Raw genomic sequence first — 25,597 nt, 5'->3', positions numbered from 1 at the left:
ACTTGCTCAAATTCACAGAAGTTATTAGATTTCAGATCAGACTGCAAAATGCAGTTGTTGTGTTAAGTGTATAGTTTTTCTAAACTGATATTTTGGATCTTCTCTTACCAATAAGAATGTTACTATCACTACATTGATGCTTTGTCTGTAAGTATGCTAACTTTAATCCACTGTTTTCTAAGATTAGTTTCAACATTTTTATATTAAAAAATACATAAAATATTACTATGTAAAAATTCAAGAATGAGAGTAAAATTGAACTTACAATGAGTGACATTTAACAACTGGAGAAGAATGGAAAGAGCAAAGGAAAGACTTCAAAATATGTTTCATGATATGAAATAAAAGACATTTGAACATTTGACTTTTTTTTCATTTTCAATCTTTCAGAGCAATTGCCAAAACATATTCCCACAACACTCAAATCTAGTGAGGGAAAAACAATAAGGAAGTTATTAGCATGGTAACAAGATTCTCAACACAGTACCCTAATTTTGAAATTCCACTTTTCTGATTTTTTCAGTAAATACAGAATGATTCTTCCAAGCTGTAGGGTATAGAGTACATTTTGCTTCCTTGAGACTTTGTACTTCATTTTAGTAATCAGCAAAGACAGGGCAGAAACCAGACTGAAATTCCAGCTGTCATCAGCATTCACCCTCGTTTTCTTTCAAAAATTAGCAGAAAAACGATTACTGTGTGATTTTGTCTGAAGGTTATTTATATTTCCCCCACATGGGCACTATTTTTATGGGGTTTCATGGGCCAGAGACTGCAGATTTTTGGTGTTCTGGAGAAAATACTGAATCTTGAGTGTCACAAAAATTTTCTTTTCTAAATGGAACAAATCTCTACCAGGGATTTTGTGTTTGTTTACTAAGAGTGAAGGTGGGATGAGAAAATGAAAATCAGGAAGATAGTTACTTCCATACTGTTTACAAGCTTGTTTAAGAAATGGAATTGTGGTCTTTTCTTTGCAGAACTTGGCTTTTCTTAAAGGAAGAAAATTTCTGTAAAGACACTTCCTGGTTTACTACACAGTTTTTCACTTCACCTAGGTGTGGCTTAAGCTCACATGCAGCACTATAAATATGAAACACAAGGGTAACAACTTTTTTCAGTGAAGTTTTCCTATGAGCCAAATGCACTCTACTTCCATTTTCTGTTTAAGGAATAAACAGAGGCTTTGGAAATTTCATGCTTTGGAAACAAACCACTACAAAAAGTTCTCTTATAGTTGAGTCACATGTGAACGGCTCTACAGCAAAAGTTAGACAGCACGGTGGCCTAGTCCCATCACTAATTAGCTATGTAATCTTGGCTAAGTCTCTACTGTTTGGGATCTCCTCTATAAAATGAGTGGGTGGATGGAATAATCTGAGGCTCAGTCTGGCTTTTATTTTTGAGTTTATGGTTCAGTTCCATGTAAATTAAAATAGAACTGAGGGAATACATTTACAAAGAGAATCATTCTTCACATTTTCTTACTAAAAAGCTAACATATTAGAGTTTAAGAAAACATACCTCAAGCAAAAAGAAGTATATTTCATAATATTATTCAGTCAAGCAATATATTCCAAAATCCCAAGAGTAAGTCAAACTTTCCTGCAACAATTGAGCTTTTAATGCAAAGAAATGCTATCATTCTGAGTGTGACTGTTATGCAGGTAACATTTCTATTCTTTTACTTTGCTTTACTTAACCATAGTTAAGAATTTAAAACTTTATGGTATAACTTTTCTCAGGGCTGACACAGATCTGAAGACTTAATGATATTGTGACACTTTGTGTCTCAATGTGTCTCACTTCTTTCATAATTTACTCTTTTATTTCCCCATCCATCTTCCTCTATGCTGCTGCTAAGTCGCTTCAGTCGGGTCCCACTCTGTGTGACCCCATAGACTTGCAGCCCTCCAGGTTCCTCTGTTCCTGGGATTCTCTAGGCAAGAACACTGGAGCAGGTTGCCATTTCCTTCTCCAGTGCATGCATGCATGCTGAGTTGCTTCAGTCATGTCCGACTCTGTGCGACCCCAAGGACAGCAGCCCCCCAGGCTCCTCTGATCCCGGGATTCTCCAGGCAAGAACACTGGAATGGGTTGCCATTCCCTTCTCCATCTTCCTCTATAATTCCCGGTATTTACGGTGTTCAAGAAAATTTTAAATAAATAAACGTATCTATTAAAAATTCCTTTATTTCACAAGGAGATAAAATATTTTATCAATTTAATACATCAATTTGTCTTATTTAGGGCCAAATCAAAATAGTAGGGCTACATGAAGAGTCTGCAAATAGATATCGAAAAAATTACTGGGATTCTCTTAATGCTTTCTATCAAGATTATAGTGGTCATGATCTGATGGCTGCTGCTCTCTGCTGGTTTAATTTTCAGCCTTTTAGCCCAGAGCCAGCTCTATCTTAGAGACCTTTTTCTGTCGGATTCCAAAGGCCATCAAGTGTCCTCAAGGACAAAGTGATATATTAGCTACTGTAATAAAGGAGACTATGTATAAAACACTAAGCACAGGGTCTGGCACATAAATGCCTAATAAAGGTAATCATTATCATTTGCTGGTATGTAGAAACCATCTCAGCAATTCAGCCTGTATCAGGACCGGCCCATTAAACTTTGAAAGTAAAATTTTAACTGAAACTCCATACCAAATTCCCCAGGAAAGGGAAATATGAGTTGGAATATTTTAAAATATGCTAACTTGTCTGGCCACCATTAGCTGGTGTGATTGGGGATAGAACTGTAAAGAGAAAAAAAAAGAAAATTTAAGATGTGATTAGACTGTAAGAACAGCTCAAAGGCTCTGCGTGAGAAAACTACAACTTAGGGAATTTTCGTGTATACTGAGTTATCTCATTTAAACAAATATATTGAGGACTTGCTATGTGTAAGTGCCTAATGGAACTCTCATTAACTGCTGGAGATAGTATAAATTGGTACCACCAGTCAGGAAATTCTAATTTCCCTCCTAGTGACACATACAACAGAATACATGTATTCACTGCACATACTGACCAAAAGATAAATACCAAAAAATTTTGTAGTTATCAAAATCTGAATGGACACATATATTTGGTATATTTACATAATGACATACTACACATCAACAAAAATAAATAAATTACAGCTATATGCAATAATATGATTCTCAAAAACATTATGTTGAGGGAAGTAAGTTAGAGAGTAAAGAATATACACTGAATGATGCCATTCACACAAAGTTCAAAGCCAGGCAAAACTAACACATGATGTTAAGCAGTGAGGAGAATGGCTAGCCTTGGGAGGGGAATGACAAAGAAGGCAGGAGCGGGTTTCTGGTACAGGTTTTTTCCTTTCTTCCTCCTCCTTTTTTTAATCTTGCTAGTGGTTATACAGATATGTTCACTTTGTGAAAGTTTGCTGAGCCAACCTCAGGGTCTCCTGAACACTGTATTGGAAACAGCTTATTGTATTCATAAAAAGAGAAATAAGGGTGCATAAAGTCCTGTTTGGTTACAGATACATAGTCCTAACCCTTATTTTCTGATATAAAGGAAACAGGGAGTTCTATAAAAAAGATTTAAAATTTTGCCATGGCACAGCTTTAGCCTCTATTTTCACTTACGACCCTTTGGCCACATACAGACAACTGTTCCCATATGCCACTACTCTGAACAAGGTTAGAGCTCCCTCTAGCACTTTTAACTAAGTAAACATCACAGGCCCTTACAGAGCTGACACAGTTTGGTGCTGCCCACGGTTAAATGCAATATGGCGATTTTTATTTTTAATTTGCTTTAATTGTTGCTACAGTATGAATAATTAATAGGCTGCCTAAGCCAGTTTTGTAAAGTTCACAATACAGAAAGCCAGGAGAGAAATATCTACTTAGAAAGGAGGCTTAAAAATGGTTATAACTGCTACAATATTAGAGAATTTGGAGCATTTATTCATAATTTGTGGCAACATTTATGTCTCACCAACAAAGAAGCATGCTACCAAGCACTTCCTACTAAAAAATTCTTCTAATCTGCATCAATTTTTCTCTTCATGGCTTCGCAACTATTGTACGTACAGTACCAAATAAGAGCAAAGTAGGTCAGTGTTAGGAGAACCTTGCTCTTCAGTGGAGGAAAAGAGGAAGGTTTGGCTGTAAACACTTAACCTAGTTCCATCCATTCTAAAACAAGTATTTATTAGCATTAAATAACCCCCTGGACAATAGAGGCTATTCAAATTAGCCTGTATTCTTTTCCCATGCTTGTAAATTCCCTTCTCCACTGAGACCTTAACCAATGGAAATTATGTTATCAATGTTTCCACTCAGGAATGTCTGTTTCATGTTTGGATATGCCAGAAAGTATAATTTAGTTATGATGTTGCAATCCTACACATTTCAGGTGGAATTTGAGCAGTCTCTGAAAGTTCAATGATTATAATACACAGCATCTGGGAATGTAGCCAGAAATAAAAGGGGCTTCGTTTTTCATTGTTGGATTTTAAATCTTCCCCTCCCTGAAAGAAACACTGCTTATCAACACTCTGGTTAAAATTAATACACATATAAAACCAGTTAATTAATAAGTTCCTTGAATCAAGGAGAGAGAATTAAAAAGAAGAGAATATAAAGAATTAAAGTAAACTCATTTTAGCCAAGACTATTATGTGTTATTCATTATTTTGCATACTAAAGTTAAGAAACAACATTTTTGAGCTATAATAAGAAATAAATATTTCCTATCAACCTTTTTTTAGCATACAGATCCCTCAAAAAGTATGTCTAAAGTCATAGGAAACTTTAGCAATTTCCAAGGGAAATTGTTATCATTTTTTTTGTTAGCATTTTAAATGGAGATTAATACAAGTCAGTATGACTTCCTCTCTCATGCTCTGGTTACACACAAGCACTGCTCTGCCAAAAACAGTAGTACAGCATGGATGTCAGCACTGGATCTTTCCTGCACATACCACCACAAAGCCACGATGCCAAGTTACCACTTACTTTGGTTTTGCATCATGTCTGCTGGTCACATAACACGGCCACATTCACTCCAAGGGCAGCTCAAACTAGGGGTGAAATATTATCTGAAAACAGTGATTCATTAAGCTACTGAGAGCTTCAACCATGAGTTGTGTTTTTCCTAAGATAGGATCCACTACTGCTTCTCTTTTAATTCACCTAATATCTGCTGGGAGCCATATATCATGAACTAGAACAAGAATGACAGATCTAAATTAACACAACAGAAAAGCTATTTGATGCTGCCTCTTGATTTCTGCGCTTCACTCTCTTTCGTGGCATCCAAAGGCTTCAGAACCCTGGCATTAATTAAGCCACAGTTTTATTACACACAATCAAAAGCCTGAAAAGAAAAGCCCAGATAGTAAGAGGAGATTACAAGGTTCACTTAATAGTTTTATCTTTTTTGTGGTTGCTAATTGATGTATTTTAAATTTTTATCTCATATGGAATGCTGAAAAGGAAAATATCAGTACTGTAAATGTAAGAGGAGAACACAAACCTAAAATGTATTACCGTATCATGATTTTACAGAACCAATTTGCATACTTCTGTGTTTTCCAAATCATGGGTACTTGTTAATAAATTGCTAACACTTAGTAGGCACCACAGAGAACTTTTTAGAAAATCCCCACACATTTGCTTCATCTGGCCTAATTTTTATGTACTAAAACACTAAACACAGTGACTGAAAACACACAGATATGGGGTCAGATAGTCTGGGTTCAAATTCTAGTTTTGCAACATATCTTGGGTAAATTGCTTAATACTTCTCAATTATAGTTAATCTATATATAAAATGGGATTGTGTATGCTTAATGAGGTTGTCGTCGGGATTTGAGTTAGAGTGTATATAAAACCCTTAACCCTTAGTGTCTGGCACACTGTAAACATTCAATAAATAATGGTGCAAAAGGCTGTCAAATCTGATGACATAATCTCTGGATTTTAATACTTTAAATAATATATATCAGACTCAACAAATATAAGTTGAGAATCTACCTTCCACGAGCTAAAATTAGTTCTATTCAAACTCTACATTGACGGCAATTTATTTTTGCATACAATTTGCCTTTTACAGGTAACTTCTACTATATATTTTCAACTGAGGAGAAGCAGAGTAAAAACTCTAAAATTCAAACTTCTGAAGTTTCAAGAGAACTAAATAATAGCATTAATTGGAAACCAAGAGCAACCTAAATAGCTGACTAAAAGATTATTTGTATAAGCAAACAATTATATATAGAATGAATAAACAAGGTCCTACTATATAGCACAAGGAACTATATTCAATATCCTGTGATAACCCATAATGGAAAAGAATATGAAAAAGAATGTATATTTATGTATAACTGGATCACTTTGCTATCGAGCAAAAATGAACACAAACTTGTAAATAAACTGTACTTCAATAAAACAAATTTTAAAAATTAGTTATATAAAGCTCTCACTTAGGATCTACTTTTATCGTATGTTCTCATGTTATAATGTTGAGACAGTGGCTCCTAGTGTCCAGGCTAGATCTATTCACATTTACATTTCTCAGTACTCAAATCCTCGAAAAACAACCCATATCCTTTTATTATTGCAAATGGAATCTACTATAATCTGTAATATGATGATGTCTACACCTATTCCTTACCAAAATGTAAAACATAAAAAATAGTTGTATTTCTTGGACTTATATTCAGAACCTACCTCTTCTCTAGAATTACCTAGAGGAAAAAGAAAATTCCTTCAACCTATCAAATTTAAAGTAAAAAAACCAAAAGACAAAAAACACTATACTAATCCTACCAAAAAAAAGAAAAAAAAGCCCCAAACCCACACATATTAAGATTCAAGGAAACTGATTTTTTTTTAAGTTCCCTAATCCATCAGATTTTAAGTATGTCAACTATAAGAATAAGAAAAAACACACAAACTGGAAATGAACCTCACACATAGATGTAAATAAAGCCACTCTTTAGGTTGCCCATTAATCCACAAGTGGCATATTCATCTTATTTACAGTATTATACCCCCTGCCATGATATTCCATTACAGAGTCACGCTACACACTCCATAGTTAACACTGTAGGAACCATCTCTCTTTAAACACGGTTTTCTCTCTATTTCCCTTTAGGCTTGCTCCCAAGTTTTGTTTCTTGCTTCTTTTAATCTTTACAATTAAATTTCTTATGTTACTAGATATTCCAAGAAAATGTGGATAAAGTTAAAGAAGTACTGTCCGAGGTATAAAACATAATTAAATTCATGTTCATTTTTCTAGAAGTATTTCAACACTTCTGTTTATCATGGTCTTAGTGCTCCACATGAGCAAGTGCTTCTTACATATATTTATATGTCAATCTTAACTATCAAAACCTTCTATCCTTTCTATTAGAAAATGCCTAGGGAGATTTTATATACACATACACACACAGAATAGTCATGTTTGTTTGCTTTTTGCTTCATTTGCTTTTGATGAACCTGTTTCTTAATTACTCACTGTCCCAAGCCTCCTCTTTACTGTCTGAAACATACAAGAAATTCAAAGTCCAACTATTAATTCATATACCATCATCCTGTCTTTATAATCACCCAAATGTCTAAAAGCATGCATGCTTACAAAAAAAACTATTTACTGAAGTATAATCACACTGAGCCTGGACTTTGAAGGGACTTTTTTTTTTCTTTTAGCTGATAAAACTAATTACCAAGTTTAACCAGGAAAAATAAGTTCTTGGTGTAAAAGGACTGACAATATATGTTTACACTGTAAATCCTGACGCAGAAATTTGGATGAGATTTGTATTCCAAAACAACTTCTATTGATAAAACAATTACTAAGGTAAGGTTACCACCTTCAACTGATTGTACCGAACTCATACTAAAGTTACCACACTGATACTAAATCCAATGACATGAGGTCATCTTCAGTCCTTTAAAGACCAGTATTTATAAGGTAGGTGATTATTACTGAATAATAAGCATTTATATTTGCATAGAGTAGTGCAAAAGTAAAAATATCTTCATTCTGAAGATACAAGAAAAAGAAAATGGATCTTTAAATACTCCTTATGCAGGAATAAATCCCAAACTAATAACTGAGGGTGATGAGGAATTTCGAAAAGATTATTGTAGCATCAGAGATACAACTGGTTCTGTACATAAGAACTTTAAATAAGGGTGTATCAGGTGAGCTACAAAGGACTAGACTAATGAAATTTTCTCTAAAGCAAACCCTACTGATGAGATTTGGGATTAGTAGAATTTAAGGTGACTTGGCAACTCTCTCTTTGTAAGAAAATTAAAAGAGAGTTTCTTGGTCATTCAGTCAGTTAGAAATTTCTGTTATTACCAGTGTAAACAAACAAAACAAGATGCTCTCAAAAAAAAAAAAACCACACACAACAAAACCACAAACACATATATTTTAACACTGATCTTAAATCTTACTGGAAAAGAGCTCTAACAACAAGAACAAATATGGTAAGGTCATTAGGTCAGATGGAATTTCACAATTGTAGGAAAATGGAAAAATACAATTTAATTTTTGTAGAAACTTAGTACAGTCATTTAAATTCATAGCTCCTTTGCCTGACAAGAAACTGAAGTCATGACACAAGAATAAAATTTTGCATGTATGAATACTGAGCTCATGAGTACTGAAAGGTTCAAAAGGAGAGCTCGAGTTTCACAAGCTTTATAAGTGATCTATTTACACCATATGACTAAGAACATACTTATTCATGGAGAGCTTACGAACCTAAGGCTTTTGGAACTGTCAAACTAGGAGAAAGGAGAATGAAAAGCCACAAAAATCCATAAAACTATAAGAATAAAAATCTCTCTTCCAGATTAAGGAATGCAGAAAAGTTATGCAAAATTCTAACAAGTGGGCTTTAACATATTAATATATACAATAGCACAGATCTCTTAGACAGTGAAGGGGGGGGGTAAGTTCTAAAGACTATTTAGTAGTAAGTGACTGATCCTAAAATACCGATACATTTAAGTCTTACTGAATATTTTCAGGAAAAGCTCATTATTGTTTAAAAAATTAAAACAAAAAATCAAGTTTTTGACAGAATTGCAAGAGCAGTACTGAAGATTTTTAGAGGGTAGGGGGATGGGTACTAGGAGGAAGTGAAGGGCCTTTGTTCTATGAGTTTTGCAAAGTAGAATATCAGGGACTCATTCTGCAAGTACAGTATTATAGGGCTGCAATAATGAATTTCCATTAGTTATATATATTATTTTAAAAGTCCTGTTAACTATGTCCTAAAAAAAATTAGTTTACACCTAACCTGAATATTTCATACTATAGGATCTTTTCTGTTAATTCTATACTCAGACGGGTACCTGTTAACTAGTTTTTATGTATTATTACTTTAAATAAATCCCTAAAACAACTATTAATATCAAGAAAACATATTTATGTATCTTTGGGAGATAACTGGATTCATCTACATACTGTATTACTTGCTTTTACAGTAAATCACTAAACTTAAGATACAAATTCTAAAATACTGCAAATGCTGGTTGCCTTGTTTATTTTCCCAAAGTCAAAGCCTGCCAAAGGCAGCCAAGAAAATGGGTGCTGATTTGGTAGAGAAAATCTGGCTCATTAACGTCTTCTGTAGTCTTATACCATATTTCCTAATATTTCAGGGATGATTAGCAAGGTTACTATTTTAGTAAAAGTGAACATTAAGTGGATGAACTAGCCTTTAGTTTCAGTTACTACCTGGATTTTTTCCTCCCTCTTCCTCTTATAAACACCATTCATTGATATTCAATTCTCAATTATATAAATTGAAGTAACACAGTCCCCCCACCCCACACGAAGATGTCAATGGCATAGTGAAAAAAACCAAATAGTGAATTTCCTAATAAACAGAATCAGGAAAGGAATAAAATTTAAACATGCCATAGCTTACACCTGGATGAGGGTCCTCTCATAAACAATTAAAAATGACAAGTCCTCTAAATCAGAAAACCCATATGGTACTTGCAAGGAAAACTCTATATTGGAGGGGTGGAATGTTGGGAGGCTGACAAGGTAGACCTTTTTAAGTTTTAATTTCTCTGGTTACTTGATTTAAAAAAAAAAAAAAAATCAAAGGTTAAAAGCCAGAGTGAAATGCCGGGGAAAGTGTACTAGTAATCAAAGTTCTCAACGACCCCTGATAGAATTATCATCTATAAATCATTAATATAGCAACCATATTTGTGACAATACTTTGGAAAGTAGGCAGCCTTTTCTTACTTTCTTGGAGTTGAAGTAAAATTGGCATATACCATTATATTAGTTTCAAGTGTATAGGTAGTATTTTTTAAAGTTTTAAACCAGCTCTAGAGTAGAAACACAATGCCTGTATATACTACAACAAACGTGTGATGTAAAACCCAAAGTTGTTTTTTTTCATTTCCTCCTCAGGATTTGTGCCTGGCACTGTGCAGCTGTGGTGCTGCCTTCATCACTCCCTCTGTTTCCAGTCTTGCTAATTAAAAGGTTGATCACAGAACAATGCTCTTCTCATTAATTTCAGTGTTCCGATTGGGCAGGATCCCTGCTTACCCCACCTGATCTTTTCACACTGCTGAAGTTAATGTGACAGGAGCCCGAAGATGGATTACCTGCTGCCATATTGCCCATCACCTCCAATCAGGAGCTATCTGTGTAAACTGATTGTTCTAATTTGCTCTCATTATTTTTACAATATCAGGAGAAAATAATGCACACAGCTCACTGTCAAAGCCATGAAAATCAGCCATTAGTTAAACTCAGACACTGAGTGGCTTTATTAGAGGCACTGCAGTTTATTGATGTAGCTCCATTCAAACAAGGCGGCATTTGCTTCTCTAGAAGGAAATGTTTATACTGAAAGTAAATATTTATTGTAATAATACCCACAGCAACATGATATTTTGAAGAATCCTGTACTTATTTCATAAGCTTGGTTTTGACACAAATTAACAACAATGAAGAGTTGGGCTGACACAAGAAAGTAGATAACATTTAATACACACACAGTAGCATGAAAATCTATTAACTCGAATATGTGAGCACTCTTCATCTCCTATACCCTGTATAATAAGAAACTCTATTCTGTAACTACAAATGCTCATCAATCAATAAATAATAGAGGTTCTACTTTGCACAACACAACAACAAATATTCTTCTAAAACAGTAATTTTATGACTTAGGAATCAAAATGATTTCTATAATGATCATCCAGGTATAGGTCTAAAGGATAAAAACTGTATTCTTATACAATGTAAGTGTACAACAAGAAAGATTACTAATCCTAGTATCATAGAAATTCACAATATACTTCAGAATTAGAAAATAAGAAGCATAATAAAGCCAGCTAAGCAAACAATCATCTGCGTTTTAAACCCTTCATTAAGAGATGTTTCTTAAAGCAGAAGACATAATTCTGTACAAAGGTTTGATAGTCAATGAGATAATATATTTAAAAGATTTGTCCTGGGCATAAAGAAAATATATTTTCCTGTTGTAAAGAAAATGCTAAACTCTAGAACAAAATATATTTTAATTTGGCATTTCTAGGCTTGCCTAGCTAAGAACATTTTGTAAAAATGTTATCTAAATGCTGCCTGAAAGGCATTTGGTGGGGGGAGGTGCTAGAGAAGGAGGGTTTAAATAACAGAAACTGATGCCTTTTAAATAAAGGAATTTAATCCACACATTCTACCCCCCTTCTCCCCCACTTAGCATTAGAAGGAAACATGGCCTCCTCCTGTTTTCTTTCTATACTGAGATTCCTAGGTAATGTGAAGGCAAGAGTATGCCCTTCTTGCTGCTCCCCTTTTAATGGCCACTTTTCTTTTTCTAAGAAGCGTGTGCCATGCTTTTCTCCTTAAAATTCCTGCACTAAAAGACTGCACCATACTGCACTCCGCAAAACGTGCTGATGGCGCCAATTACAAGCCCCCAGCCGAACGCTCCAGCCCCCACCATTCGGGCAGATTTATGCGGACTCTTGCCGACGTTATTACAAGTCAGAGTTTATTGGGAAATTGTTACATTATGCGGAGTGTCTAACAAATTGCTTATGCTGCTATAATTGGATTACAACAGCCGCTTGCTCCCACCGGTAAGATTAGGCAAGTAGGACTCCTGCCGATCTCTGAGCGTTAGCAGTAATTTTATTTGCCTTGCCTCTCTCTTTCCTAACAACATGCCTCTCTCCCTGCCAGCTGTCTGCTGAAAAGGCACAGGCTTGTTCCTTGGCCCTAACAATGCAATTACAGCCCCGCAGATCGCACTGTTTGTGCATTAAGTACAGAGCCAAAACGAGGCGAATTGATCGTTTGACTTTTGGAGAAGCCATGTGATCTCTCCGTGCGGGTGATCCGACATGCATCAGCAGGCAATACTGCAGTCAGTTCTTGATGAAAAACTTCCTTCCTTCCTCCTGCTCTCTCCCAACCTTTCCTTTTTCACTGAGGGAGACACTGACTGGGCTCATCTCATGCTAATCTAGATCAACCCACAAAGACAAACTCAATCTTATTAGCACCCTGGCTAGATAGAAATGTGAATACATTCTAGCATCTTGAAGTGCCTCAGTCAGATATATCAGTGGTTCCCAACAGTTGAGCCACTGCTGCTATCTAAAAAATGGTTCATAAACAATTCACTGAAGGGAAAAAGTTTACAGAAACACTAGAGTTCAAAAGAACTACAGAAAGCCTAGGTTCTGGCAAACAAAACTGCCTTGGAAAAGCTCTGTTATAAGTTCAGTCTATTCAAGGAGCCATCAAGAAATCAGCTCTTGAAACCCCTATCCTGCCTTTCTCCGCAGCTCTGCTCTGCGGAAGATGCTGGTGGCTGATGTGCAGAATCAATGCCTCTAAATTCAGGCTTAAAAACAGTCAGGCTGATCCCCACTTAGGGCAAAGTTTAACATATTTTGTTGACAGCTTTCAGTTTCTTTTTCTTGTTTGTGTAACAATGAGTTCAGGTAGCAAGTAGTTACTGTTACTCTAGACCATAATGCATGAAGATTCTTACTGGTGTCTTGACTTTTCTTTTTAATTAACTTTCTTGAAATGGCTGAAAATGACTTAGAATTTTACCAATTTTAATACAGATCAGGATTCCTGTTTACAGTTTCTCCTCCAGTGGCATATGCTACTTAGGATCCCTAAAGCTGATTACACAGCAAATGCGCAGTCAATCTGCTGATCCATTTTGGTGCCCTGTGTTTGTATTCTTAAATATCATGCACATCTAGAAGGTTATATATTCTCGTATCTTTAGTCAGACCAAATACACACACTCTTTATCTATAATGAGGGTCCTTGATATTATTATTACTTCAAAGTGAGCTTGGAAAAGTCACTGTATTAGTATTTCTCAGCACTTCTCTGTCACCCCCATTAGCATTCATTAAATTCATATAAATATTTAAAGACAAAAAATATTACTTCTGAACTTAATTCCTGCCTGTTTAAAACAGCAATGAGCTTAATGTGTAATGCTTATACTTCACTTTATAATACTTTACTTATAATATGTATATCTTATACTTTTTCCAATCACATCCGCCTCAGTGATATGGTTAAATCTCAATATATTCTCCACAAAGCTACTCTTTAGACCCAACAGAGGAGCTTCTGCATAGAACAAACCATCTGACATGCTACTTGTGGAACAGTATATTAAAGAAGCCTGTTAACATGTAGTTTAAAACTCAAAAGAAACTCTGAACAGCTGAAATGTCTTATAAATAGCACAGACCCAGAGGAAGTGCAAACGTCTGCATTGTGAATTGTAGATCTTAATTACCGACAATGGCTGGTACAGCAAGTAGCACAGAAAAAAAGTGAAACAGTTGCACTGTTCATGGTTGGCAATAATTCTTCAGGAAAATATTTACTATCAATCAGTTATGAGAAAAGGGACTCTGTGCTCGTAAAACAGCACGTTGCTTCTCATACCAGGACCATTTTGCTTCAGCATAATCTGAATTTAAACAGCTTGTTTCCTGCGGATATAATTTTGGAAATAAATAAAACAAGTCTTCTATCAAAATCTGGAGTGAGTGGAAAGGAACATCACATTTTTCTGTCTCAGTCAGTTACAAAAAGATTATTAGTCTGAAGTAAAAACAGTAACAACAAACAACAACTACTATAATACAGAACACATCTACAAAGGACTGTGAAAGGGGTTTATTTTCTAAATACAAAGAGGCAGAACTTCTCTGACCTAGGCAGAAATCTAGGCAGATGGTTCAAAACAACTCAGTTTTAACTGTGGTGTGTGTGGAAGGGTGTATTATGGAAAAGCCTGAACCAAAAAATTTCAATAATTAAATAAAGTCAATAAAAAGATAAAAATTATGTTCTTTATTTTTCCAGTTAGCTTTCTTTACCAATTAAAAAACATCACAAAGGCTGACAATTAGGTACAACATGATTATTGATTTTAAAGACTAAGTTGGCAGTCAATAATGACTGTCCATTTAAAGCTACAATAAACACAGAGCTTATCATGTTCCAAACACAAATCTCATGAACTACAGGGCTATAATTAGTAAGAAGGAAGGCTATGGAAGAAATAAAAAACATCTCAATGCCTCCAAATATTACTTGGATTAAGTTATACTATGAAATGTCTCTTTCATAATTTTTATCTTAAAATATTTTCTTAAGACTCATTCTTAGAGATTCAAAGATTATGATTAACCCAGAGTAGCTGTAGTTTGCCTTACAACTTTACTTTCTTGTATTCTAAAGAAGACTAAGGGTCTCTTTTCATAGACCTATTATAAAACATGTATTTTAAGATACCCCTGGCAAAGAAGAGTCGCATCCATAGGTTAGGTTAGGGGTCCAAACCTAACAGCATTGCTATATTTAAAGGGACTAACTGGTATTAATATCTTCTCTAAAACTCATATAGACAGTATTCAGTAAGATCTTAGACTTCAATTACCATCTCCACCCAAACCAAAGTCACTCCTATCAGAATTAGTTGTTTTGAACTAGAGGACAAAAATGGTTGATATCACTGTATTATAGCTGCTCTCCTTGGAGATGATTGGACATTCAAGGCCACTGTGGAGCACAGTCTGAATCAATAATAGATACTAGTACCAAGTTAAAAACCACAGCCATATAAAGTACAGCAGGTGAAACTATCAGTTAAGGGCTAAAGGTGAAGAGCATGAAATAGGGACAAGCTTACAGACCTACAAAAATAATGGTAACTCATTATTTTCCAAAGGGCAAGCAATAAATGAGGCCAAGAGCAGCAGCAAAGAATCATGAGATACACATAATATATGTAAATAAAAAAGGGAAAACTCTTTTCCTATTCCCATGTTATTGCACCTCACTGGAAACTGTTGCAAGAAAGAAATTTTTTCAGCTACATGTTTTTATTGGCCTTGACCAACTGATTATTTGGCTCGAATCGGAAGCAATGAAACAAAAGATGAAGATGTGTGTCAATAAAAGGAACCAGAAAGTTAAGTGGGTTCCAACAGGAAATAAAGAAATCATTATTAAACTAGTATATTTAAGAAGATGATTAAAGGATATAGGTGGCAGAGTAATGTTAAGCAAGAATGGGATGAGAAGGTCACCATCTGGGAGCAACAAAAACAGATGAGAAGCAATGAGCAAACTTATTTCCTCACCCAAGAGCATAGAAGAAATTATGCCACTGTGCCTACATGCACCACTGAAGTAGAGGATAGGAGTGGGGGGAAAAAACCATCATACAGACATACACCAACATAACTACGTAGCTTAGAGATCCTGGCTTACAAAGTAGTGAGAAAACAAAAGGAACAGATGCTCACTTGGCCAGCTCTCAATGAAACTCATTAAAATCATCACCCTGTCCTTGGATCAGTGCTCATGCTAAGATTTTACCTTGTTTAGCCAGAAGTCACCCACTTGTGATGAAAACTGAAAACATCATGGCCAAAAATAAAAAGATTATTTTCAAAGGCCCAAATTATTGGTCCCCCATCTCAATGTACAAATGCTGGATATAAAACAGAGTCAATCAGCACTTGATGGCTGTGACTATATGACTGAAAAAATAAATGTTAAATTGTAATATTCAGATTTTATGGTAAATCATTAAGATGTTTTAATTTATGAACTTAACTGATTAATTCTACCTATTTCACCATAATTTTTAATAAATTTTGACATTTCTCTATGGCTCATTCTCAAAGGTTATATTTTGTATGATATATTTCCAGTTGATAAAGTAGGTCCTTTACCAACTGAAACTACTTCATGTTTTAAGAAATAAAACAAAATAAAAAATATTGCCATCCTTCAAGTTTTATAGCAAAGAATGCAGACACATGATATGAAGCCTGGCTCTAATAACAGTAACAGACAAGCCTGAATGTATAATACAATAGATTAATTAAAGTTGGGAGTGTTGTAAAAGTGACAAATTCCTGAATAGTTATAAAAGGCAGTAATTTTGCAGATAGAGTAAAAGTCTGGAAATAGGGCCCATATGGGAATTTCACTTACTTCTGGAATAAGCAAAATGGCTGATATCTAAATTTAGGTCAAAGTTCCTGAGTAATTAGAGATGGAAAACTTGAGGCATAGTTGTTACAATTATTAGATTGTAAGAACTCTAATACCTAAGATTATTTTTTGTATCTAGTCTATTGATACAGTAAACATTTATACATGAGAAACAAGTAGCTCCATATGCATGATTAAACATACTTGTCAGTCAGATCAAGACCTCCAAAGCAATATATTCATCAATAGCTACTCAATAAATATTAATAGTGATATAAAATAACTGGATTTTCTATAGTATATTTCACAGTCCTACAAAGGTATACTCTATACTCAATTACATTTTAAAACCACCAATGGACTTATGAAAATAATTGTATTTTTTTTAACACAAATCTTTTTTTTTTTTTGGCCAAAGGTGCATCTAGAAAAGGTATGGTTTTTCCAGTATTCATATATGGATGTGAGAGTGGACTATAAAGAAAGCTGAGCGCCGAAGATGTGATGCTTTTGAACTGTGGTGTTGGAGAATACTCTTGACAGTCCCTTGGACTGCAAGGAGATCCAACCAATCCATCCTAAAGGAGATCAGTCCTGGGTGTTTACTGGAAGGACTGATGCTGCAGCTGAAACTACAATACTTTGGCCACCTGATGTGAAGAGCTGACTCATTTGAAAAGACCCTGATGCTGGGAAAGATTGAAGGCAGGAGCAGAAGGGGACGACAGAGGAGGAGATGGTTAGATGCCATCACTGACTCAATGGACATGAGTTTGAGCAAGCTCTGGGAGTTGGTGATGGACAGGGAGGCCTGGCATGCTGCAGTCCATGGGGTCACAAAGAGTTGGACACAACTGAGTGACTGAACTGAACTGAAATGTAGAATGTTTAGTTACCCAACTAGGGATCAAACCTGTGCCCCCTTCAGTTGAAGCTTGGAGTCTTAAACACTGGACTGCTAGGGACGTCTCACACAAATCTTATTTGTAATAAACCATAATTAGTGTCAAGCAACAAATGTGAATTAGACTAAGGTGTGACCAGAGAACACAATCAAAAAACGCTGATGCGACTGAAGAGATAGAAACTCCAACTTGCAATCTGCTTTGGACCTAACAATGTTCGCTGTATTCTTTTTAACCATTCTATAATACTCTTTAATAGCAATACTGAGTAAAGATATCTATAGATAAACCATTGTTATGATGTGACATAACATATACTAACGTGTAATATTACTTACTTTGACCACACAATTTTCAGTCTTCATAGCAGTGCTTGCTAGACATACTGTCTCTTGATTTAAGCAGAGTCTGGCACAGCTGTTGTATGTCTGTAAAGAGAATTTTTTTGAAATAAGTTTAGGTACTGAAATACTGTCATGCAGTTTTCAAATTCTGCCCCATTTCTAAAAATCAACACACAAATAGATCCTATGTGTAAATTCTAGATTTATGGGAGCTGAGGGACAAGGCAGACATGGGGAAGTAAAGAAAGCGACAGCCCAAAAGTGCCACTGATGTGCCATGAACAAGTATGTGAGCAGTAGTGACTTCACTGTATATGAAAGGTAGAGGTGTCAGTTATTCAGAATGGGCAAAGGACTTGAACAGAGATTGTGCTGTGCTTAGTCAGACCCCCATGGACTGTAGCCTACCAGGCTCCTCTGTCCATGGGGATGCTCCAGGCTAGAATACAGGAGTGGGTTGCCATGCCCCCCTCCAGGGGATCTTCCCAACCCAGGGATCAAACTCGGGTCTCCTGCATTGCAGGCAGATTCTTTACCATATGAGCCACCAGGGAAGCAAAATAGAGATTATCCGAGAAGATATACAAATGGCTAAAAAGCACATGAAATGATGCTCAACATGACTGATTATGAGAGGACTGCAAATCAAAACTGCAATATGTTACCATCATATATCCATTAGGATGGTTATTAATAAGAAAACAAAACCAGAAAACAAGTGTTGGTGAAAATGTGGAGAAACTGGAACCCCTGTGCACTGTTAGTGGGAATGCAAAATGGTATAGCCAAGGTGGGGAAAAAAAAAACAAACAATACAGTAGCGATTCCTCAAAAAATTAAAAACAGAATTACTATCTGATCCAGTATTTCCAATTCTGGGTATATGAAGAACTGAAAGTGGAGTCTTTATGAGATATTTGTACACCCACATTCATGGCAGCATTATCCACAATAGCTAAGATCCACAAATGTCCACTGATGGATAAATGCATAAGCAAAATGTGGTACATACATACAGTGGAACAGTATTCAGTCTTAAAAAGAAAAGAAATTCTGACATACGCTATAACATGGATGAAACCTAAGGATCGTATGCTATGTGAAATAACCCAGTCACAAAAAGACAAATACTGCATGATTCCACCTAGTCAAAATCATAGAGACAGAAAGTAAAATAGTGGTTTCAACTAGCTGGGAGAGGGAGGGAATAGGGAGTTACTGTTTAGTGAGTACGGCATTTCAGTTTTACAAGATGTTAAAAGTTATGGGAATGGGCGGTGGTGGCTATTATACAACGTGAATGTATTTAATACCATGAACTGAATATTTAAAACTAATTAAAGTGGTAAATGTTACATGTACTTTACCATAATTAAAAGAAAGCAAAAACGCTGGTTAGTGAAGCTTCAACAATACATAAACCAAGAACTTCCAGATGTTCAAGCTGGACTTAGAAAAGGTAGAGGAACCAGAGATCAAACTGCCAACATCCGTTGGGTCATAGGAAAAAACAAGAGAGTTCCAGAAAGACATCTACTTCTGCTTTATTGACTATGCCAAAGCTTTTGACTGTGTGGATCATAACAAACTATGGAATATTCTTAAAGAGATCGGAATACCAGACCATCTTACCTGTCTCCTGAGAAATCTGTATGCAGGTCAAGAAGCAAGTTAGAACTGGACATGGAACAATGGACTGGTTCCAAATAGGGAAAGGAGTATGTCAAGGCTGTATATTGTCACCCTACTTATTTAACTTATATGCAGAGTACATCATGAGAAATGGCGGGCTGGATGAAGCACAAGCTGGAATCAAGATTGCTGGGAGAAATATCAATAACCTCAGAATGCAGATGACACCACCCTTATGGCAGAAAAGCGAAGAGGAACTGAAGAGCCTCTTGATGAAAATGATAGAAGAAAGTGAAAAAACTGGCTTAAAACTCAACATTCAAAAAATGAAGATCATGGCATCTGGTCCCATCATGTCATGGCAAATAGATGGGGAAACAATGGAAACAGTAACAGACCTTTCTCTCAGGCTCGAAAATCACTGCTCCAAAAGACTGCAGCCATGAAATTAAAAGACACTTGCCCCTTGGAAGAAAAGCTATGACCAACCTAGACAGCATATTAAAAAACAGAGACATTACTTTGCCGACAAAGGTCCGTCTGGTCAAAGGTATGGTTTTCCCAGTGGTCACGTATGGATGTGAGAATTGGACTATAAAGAAGGCTGCTGCTGCTGCTGCTGCTGCTAAGTTGCTTCAGTCATGTCTGACTCTGTGTGATCCCAAAGACAGCAGCCCACCAGGCTCCCCTGTCCCTGGGATTCTCAAGGCAAGAACACTGGAGTGGGTTGCCATTTCCTTCTCCAATGCATGAAGTGAAAAGTGAAAGTGAAGTCGCTCAGTCGTGTCTGACCCTTAGCGACCCCACGGACTGCAGCCCACCAGGCTCCTCTGTCCTTGGGACTTTCCAGGCAAGAGCACTGGAGTGGGGTGCCACTGCCTTCTCCAAAAGCAGGCTGAGCACCAAAGAATTGATGCTTTTGAACTGTGGTGATGGAAAAGATTTTTGAGAGGCCCCTGGACTGCAAGGAGATCCAACCAGTCCATTCTAAAGGAAATCAGTCCTGAATATTCATTGGAAGGACTGATGTTGAAGCTGAAACTCCAATACTTTAGCCACCTGATGCAAAGAACTGACTCATTCATTGGAAAAAACCTTGATGCTGGGAAAGACTGAAGGCAGGAGGAGAAGCAGATGATAGAGGAGGAGACGGTTGGATGGCATCACTGACTCAATGAACATGAGTTTGAGCAATCTCTGGGAGTTGGTGATGGACAGGGAGGCCTGGCATGCTGCAGTCCATGGGGTCGAAAAGAGTTGGACAGGACTGAGTGACTGAACTGAACTGATACTTTATTGTAATATAACTGGCCAATATATTGATTAAAATGTTTCGTTCTAGTCTTATGTTTTTACTGAAAGTACAAGTCATGGCTCTCAAACATTAGTGCCCATCAGAATCATCTGGAGGACTTGTTACAACACAGATTGCTGGGTCCCATCCCTGGAGCTTCTGAGGACTTGCATTTTTAACAAGTCCCCAGCTGATGTTAACATTACTGGTCTAAGAATACTCTGAGAACTCTTGATATACACATATGTGTTGAAATTAAAAGAGAAAAGTCTTAAGACACAGGTGATCTCATAATCAATAATAAGACAATATCAATTTTCTAAAATTCTAGATTTACAGAACAGTTGCAAAATAGATATGGGTTCCTGTACAGCCTTTCCCAGCTTCCCTTTACACTGAAGTCTTACACAACCAGAGAATATTTACCAAAATAAACCAATTAACCTTGGTACAATATGAAGTTAAGAACTTACTTGACTTTCACCAGTTTTTCCACTAATATTCTTCCGTTCAGGATCTAACTCAAGATCCCATATTGCATTTAGTTGCCATGTAGTCTCTTCTAATCTGTGACAATTTCCCTGTCTTTGCTTATCTTGCATGATTCTGACACTGCTAAAGAGTACTGATTAATCTACAGAATGTCTCTCAGTTTGGGTTTGTCTCATGTTTCCTCAAGATCAGACTGAGGTTGTACATTATTGGGAAGGATACCACAGAGGTGAGGTGCTCTTCTCAATGCACCGTCAGGAGGTACATTACTGAGTATTCAGAAATACTGATGTTAACCTTGACCATTTGCCTAAGATTGTATCTAACAAGATTCTCTATTATTAGCTTAACATTTTTCATTTAGAAATTACTAAATATAGTGAGGAAAATACTTTAAGACTGCAAATATTTTGCTTCTGCTTCAACTTTTGCATGCTAATTTTAGCATACCGCTGGATCTTGCCTATGGTCATTTTTACTGTCGCATCCTAATGGTGACTTTTAAATTTCTCTCTCCTTCTACATTAATTAATTGGGATTCTTCTGAAGGGAGAGCTATGAGTTCTTCCATTTGTCTGCTTATTCATTTATGTACTTATTTATATTAGCAATGGACACAGATATTTTAAATAATTCATTGTTGGTCAACTATCATTCTTTGGAAAAGAGCAGATAGATAAGAATAAAATTTAAGAAAATAGAGAAAATAACATTATACATTTGAGTTTCCATTTAAACAAGTTAAATTTTAAAAAATTTACCTACTTAATTGTTTGTTCTTATATTATTTAAGTTAAAATTATTTCAAACACATATTTTAAAAGAATAAACTGGATCATCTGACATTAGTGTACATCTGACATTAGTATTGGCACATGTACATCTGGACTCAGGGTTCAGTACTTCTTTCACATTGCTAATACCACAAACTATTCATGTACAGACAATACAATTTTTAAGCTGTGTTCTTAAGACATTTATGAAGCAACTGGTATATACTAAATAAAATAAAACTTTAAGCCAAAGAGTACTAGTTCCAATAATGGCAGAGATGTTTGTTTGTATTAAATTAACTTTTCTCAGATAACAGTTATAAACTATGGAAAAAATATTCAAAACAAACAAAGGCACTACAGCTTGACCAAAAAGTAGGCGGAAATTGGGGGAAGAAGAGGATTGAGAAAGAGGAGAATCACACTTAGTAAGATCCATGTTTACGTGCTTTTTCCATGAGGGTACTCACTAGGCTATTTGATGCAGGATGGCTAAAAATTCAATTAGAAAGACAGTCTATTGGCTTGGGGAGCTCAGGGCAGCCACAGTGGCTCGAAATTGAGAAGGAAAATAGAAAACAGAAAGAGCCAGCCCTTCCTCTGGCAGGGCGGAAGCATCAAAACATGCATATAAATTTCTCTCAAATCTACGGCTAACCTTCAAACTACTTACATGAATGAGAGACTCCAAATATTCCAAAATAAAGGAATAGCTAGAAGACTGAAAGATATGAGAAGAGATTCCAGCTGCTGCCCATGAGGAGATACCGGGTTTTGAATCTGAGTTTAGAGGAGCTTTATAAGTATCTCAAACTTTCTAATGAAAGCTTAGAAAGACCCTGCATTCAGACTAAAGAGTAAGTCTTGAGGACTAAGGGATATGCCTCAGGACTAAGGGCAAAACCAAAACACACCTGCCCTAACAAACATAAAAACAAGACTCTATGAAGTCACAGTGATCAGCCAGTAAGATAAACACAGGAAGATAAAAGAAACCAGAGTCTCCACAATGTATTGTTTATAATGTCCACTAAACAATAAAAACTTCTAGACATGAGAAGAAGAAAAGGGAGCCATAATAAAGAGAAAAAGAAATCAACAGAAAATGACCATGAGATGATCTAGTTATGGGAATCAGTTCATAAAGCTTCTACAGAAGCTATAACAAATATGTCCAACAACTTAAGGAAAGATACAATTACGGTGAGTAAACAGATGGAAATTTTCATCATTAAAATAAAAAACTAAAATAAGCCAAACAAATCCTAGAATGGAAAAATATGTTTTCTGAAATTAAAAATTTACTGGATGAGCTTAAAAGCAGGTTGGAGATGGCAGAAAAAAAGGCCAATGAACTTCAAAAACAGATCAACTAAATAATCTGAAGAATAGAAAGGGTAAAAGGAAAAAAAAAAAACAGAGTCTCAGTCACCTGTGGGACAATTTTCAATGATCTAATATCATGGAATTGGAGACCCAGAAGAGAGGCAAAAATGGGGCACACAAAGTTATAAAAATAGTGACCAACTATTTCTCAAATTTGGTGAAAACCATTGGCTTGCTACTATAAGAACAGTAAATCCCAAAAGGTTAAATACAAAAACCCCCTAAATATCAGAAAATAAAACCTAGGTCCAAGACAGTGAAAACTACTAAAATTAGTAACAAAAACAAAACCTTAAAAGCAGCCAAAGAAAAAGGGGATGCCATATATATGAGAGCAACGATGTAAATAATGGCAGATTTTTCACCCAAAACAATGAAGTCTAGAAGACAAAGGAATACAATTATTATTTTTTTTTGCAGGGGATGCTGCACCTCGTGGCAGGGATTGAACTGAACGCTTGGCAATGAAAGCGCCAAGTCCTAGCTACTGGACAACCAGGGAGTTCCCAAGGAACAGGATTTTTTAAAGTGCTAAGAGGAAAAAACTCAAACCAGGTTTCTTACCATTAAAGAAGAATTACAAATATGAAAAGGGAAAAGCCTAAAACAAACTCTGTTGACACTGTATTGGAACTAGAGATATCAATGTGAACTCATGGTTTTCAAAATATATAATACAGATATAAAATAAATGTTAACATTTAAATCCTGGCTTCTAAATACAATTCTGCACTAAAAGGAGCCATAGCTCCCTGGAGAAATGGTTGATTCCTGGAATGGACAGAGTAAATACAAGACGAACCTGGAAATACTCAGGAAATGATGGACATATACCATAGGGGCACAGATGCCAGCCTAAATGGGCTCTCATTTGACAAAATGGAAGAGTATTAAAATAAAAGATATTAATAGATTACAATCTGTTGAATAAAATAGGATACATTTCTTGAAAGACACAAATGACCAAAACTGACAGAATAAGAAACAGAAAATCTAGACAGTTCTATAGGGGCTTCCCAGGTGGCTCAGTGGTAAAGAATCTGCCTACCAATGCAGGAGACGCAGTTCGATCCCTGGGTCAGGAAGATCCGCTGGGGAAGGAAATGGCAACCCACTCCAGTCACAGACAGAGGAACCTAGTGGCCTATAGGGTCGCAAAAGAGTTGGACATGACTTAGCAACTAAATTAACAACAGACAGCTCTATAACTATTAAGGAAGTTGAAATTATTAGAAACTATTACACATAAATGGCTTCCCTGGTGGCTCAGGCAGTGAAGAATCAGCCTGCAATGTGGGAGTCCTGGGTTTGATTCCTGGCTTGGGAAGAGGCCCTGGAGGAGGGCATGGCAACCCATTCTAGCATTCTTGCCTGGAGAATCCCCATGGACATAGGAGCCTGGCGGACTATAGTCCATGGGGACGCAAAGAGTCGGACATGACTTAGCAATTAAGCACAGTACATTACACATAAATAAAAAAAAAAATCTTCCCACAGAGTAACACTTCTGGGCCAGACAGTGTTACTGGTGACTTCTATTAAACAGTAAGGAAGAAGAACATCATACAAAGATATCAGAAAAAAAAAAAAACAACTACAAACTAATATCCCTTATGAACACAGACACAAAACTTCTTAACAAAGTCAACTGATGTGATTCTCCATATTAACAGAATGGGAGGTGCATTTGACAAATTAAACACCAATTTATAATTTAAAAAAATAAAAAAAAAACCTCAGCAAGCTAGAAATAAATGGGAACTTCTTCAATTCCATAAAGGGCATCTAAAAAAATTCAACTAACATCATTCTTAGCGGTGAAAAGACTATTTAAAACTCTCTCACGACTGGGAACAAAGCAAAGATGTCCTCTTACCACATCTATTCGACATTATATGGAGGCCTTAGCAATTCAAATAAAGAAAAAGAAACAAAAGGCAAGTAAGTTGGAAAAGAAAAAAATTCTCTTTATTCATAAATGATAGGAAACAAAGACAACAGTAAAAACCAACTGCATTTATATACTCTAACAACAATTAGAGAATGAGAAAAGTTTATAATAGCACTGAAAAACATTAAATACTTAGGAATAAATCTAACAAATTACATTCACAAAATGTACACTGAAAACTGAAGAAACAAATTGCTTAGAAAAATTTTAAAAGACAAATGGAGATACATGTCTGCACACTGGAAGACTCTTATCATTGAGCAGTTAATTCTATGCAAATAG

At 35.9% G+C, this 25,597-nt stretch overlaps 1 protein-coding gene across 15 annotated transcripts in view; it reads right to left on the bottom strand.

Moving 5' to 3' along the window:
* Positions 1-25,597, bottom strand: part of BTRC (beta-transducin repeat containing E3 ubiquitin protein ligase) — a 182,670-nt gene that overhangs the window by 45,069 nt on the left and 112,004 nt on the right. For 14 of the 15 annotated variants that reach the window (XM_042238873.2, XM_042238875.2, XM_060405138.1 and 11 more), the window contains one exon: positions 17,782-17,871. In XM_042238873.2, the coding sequence (XP_042094807.1) occupies positions 17,782-17,871 (90 nt within the window). Of the gene's footprint in view, positions 1-17,781; positions 17,872-24,412; positions 24,504-25,597 lie in introns of those variants that run through there. The other variant, XM_060405141.1, reaches the window with a different exon arrangement.

The sequence above is a fragment of the Ovis aries genome, chromosome 22 (assembly GCF_016772045.2).
Source record: "Ovis aries strain OAR_USU_Benz2616 breed Rambouillet chromosome 22, ARS-UI_Ramb_v3.0, whole genome shotgun sequence".
Taxonomy (NCBI): Eukaryota; Metazoa; Chordata; class Mammalia; order Artiodactyla; family Bovidae; genus Ovis; species Ovis aries.
Note: the sequence above shows the minus strand (reverse complement) of the source record. Positions and strands in the feature narration are given on the sequence as shown.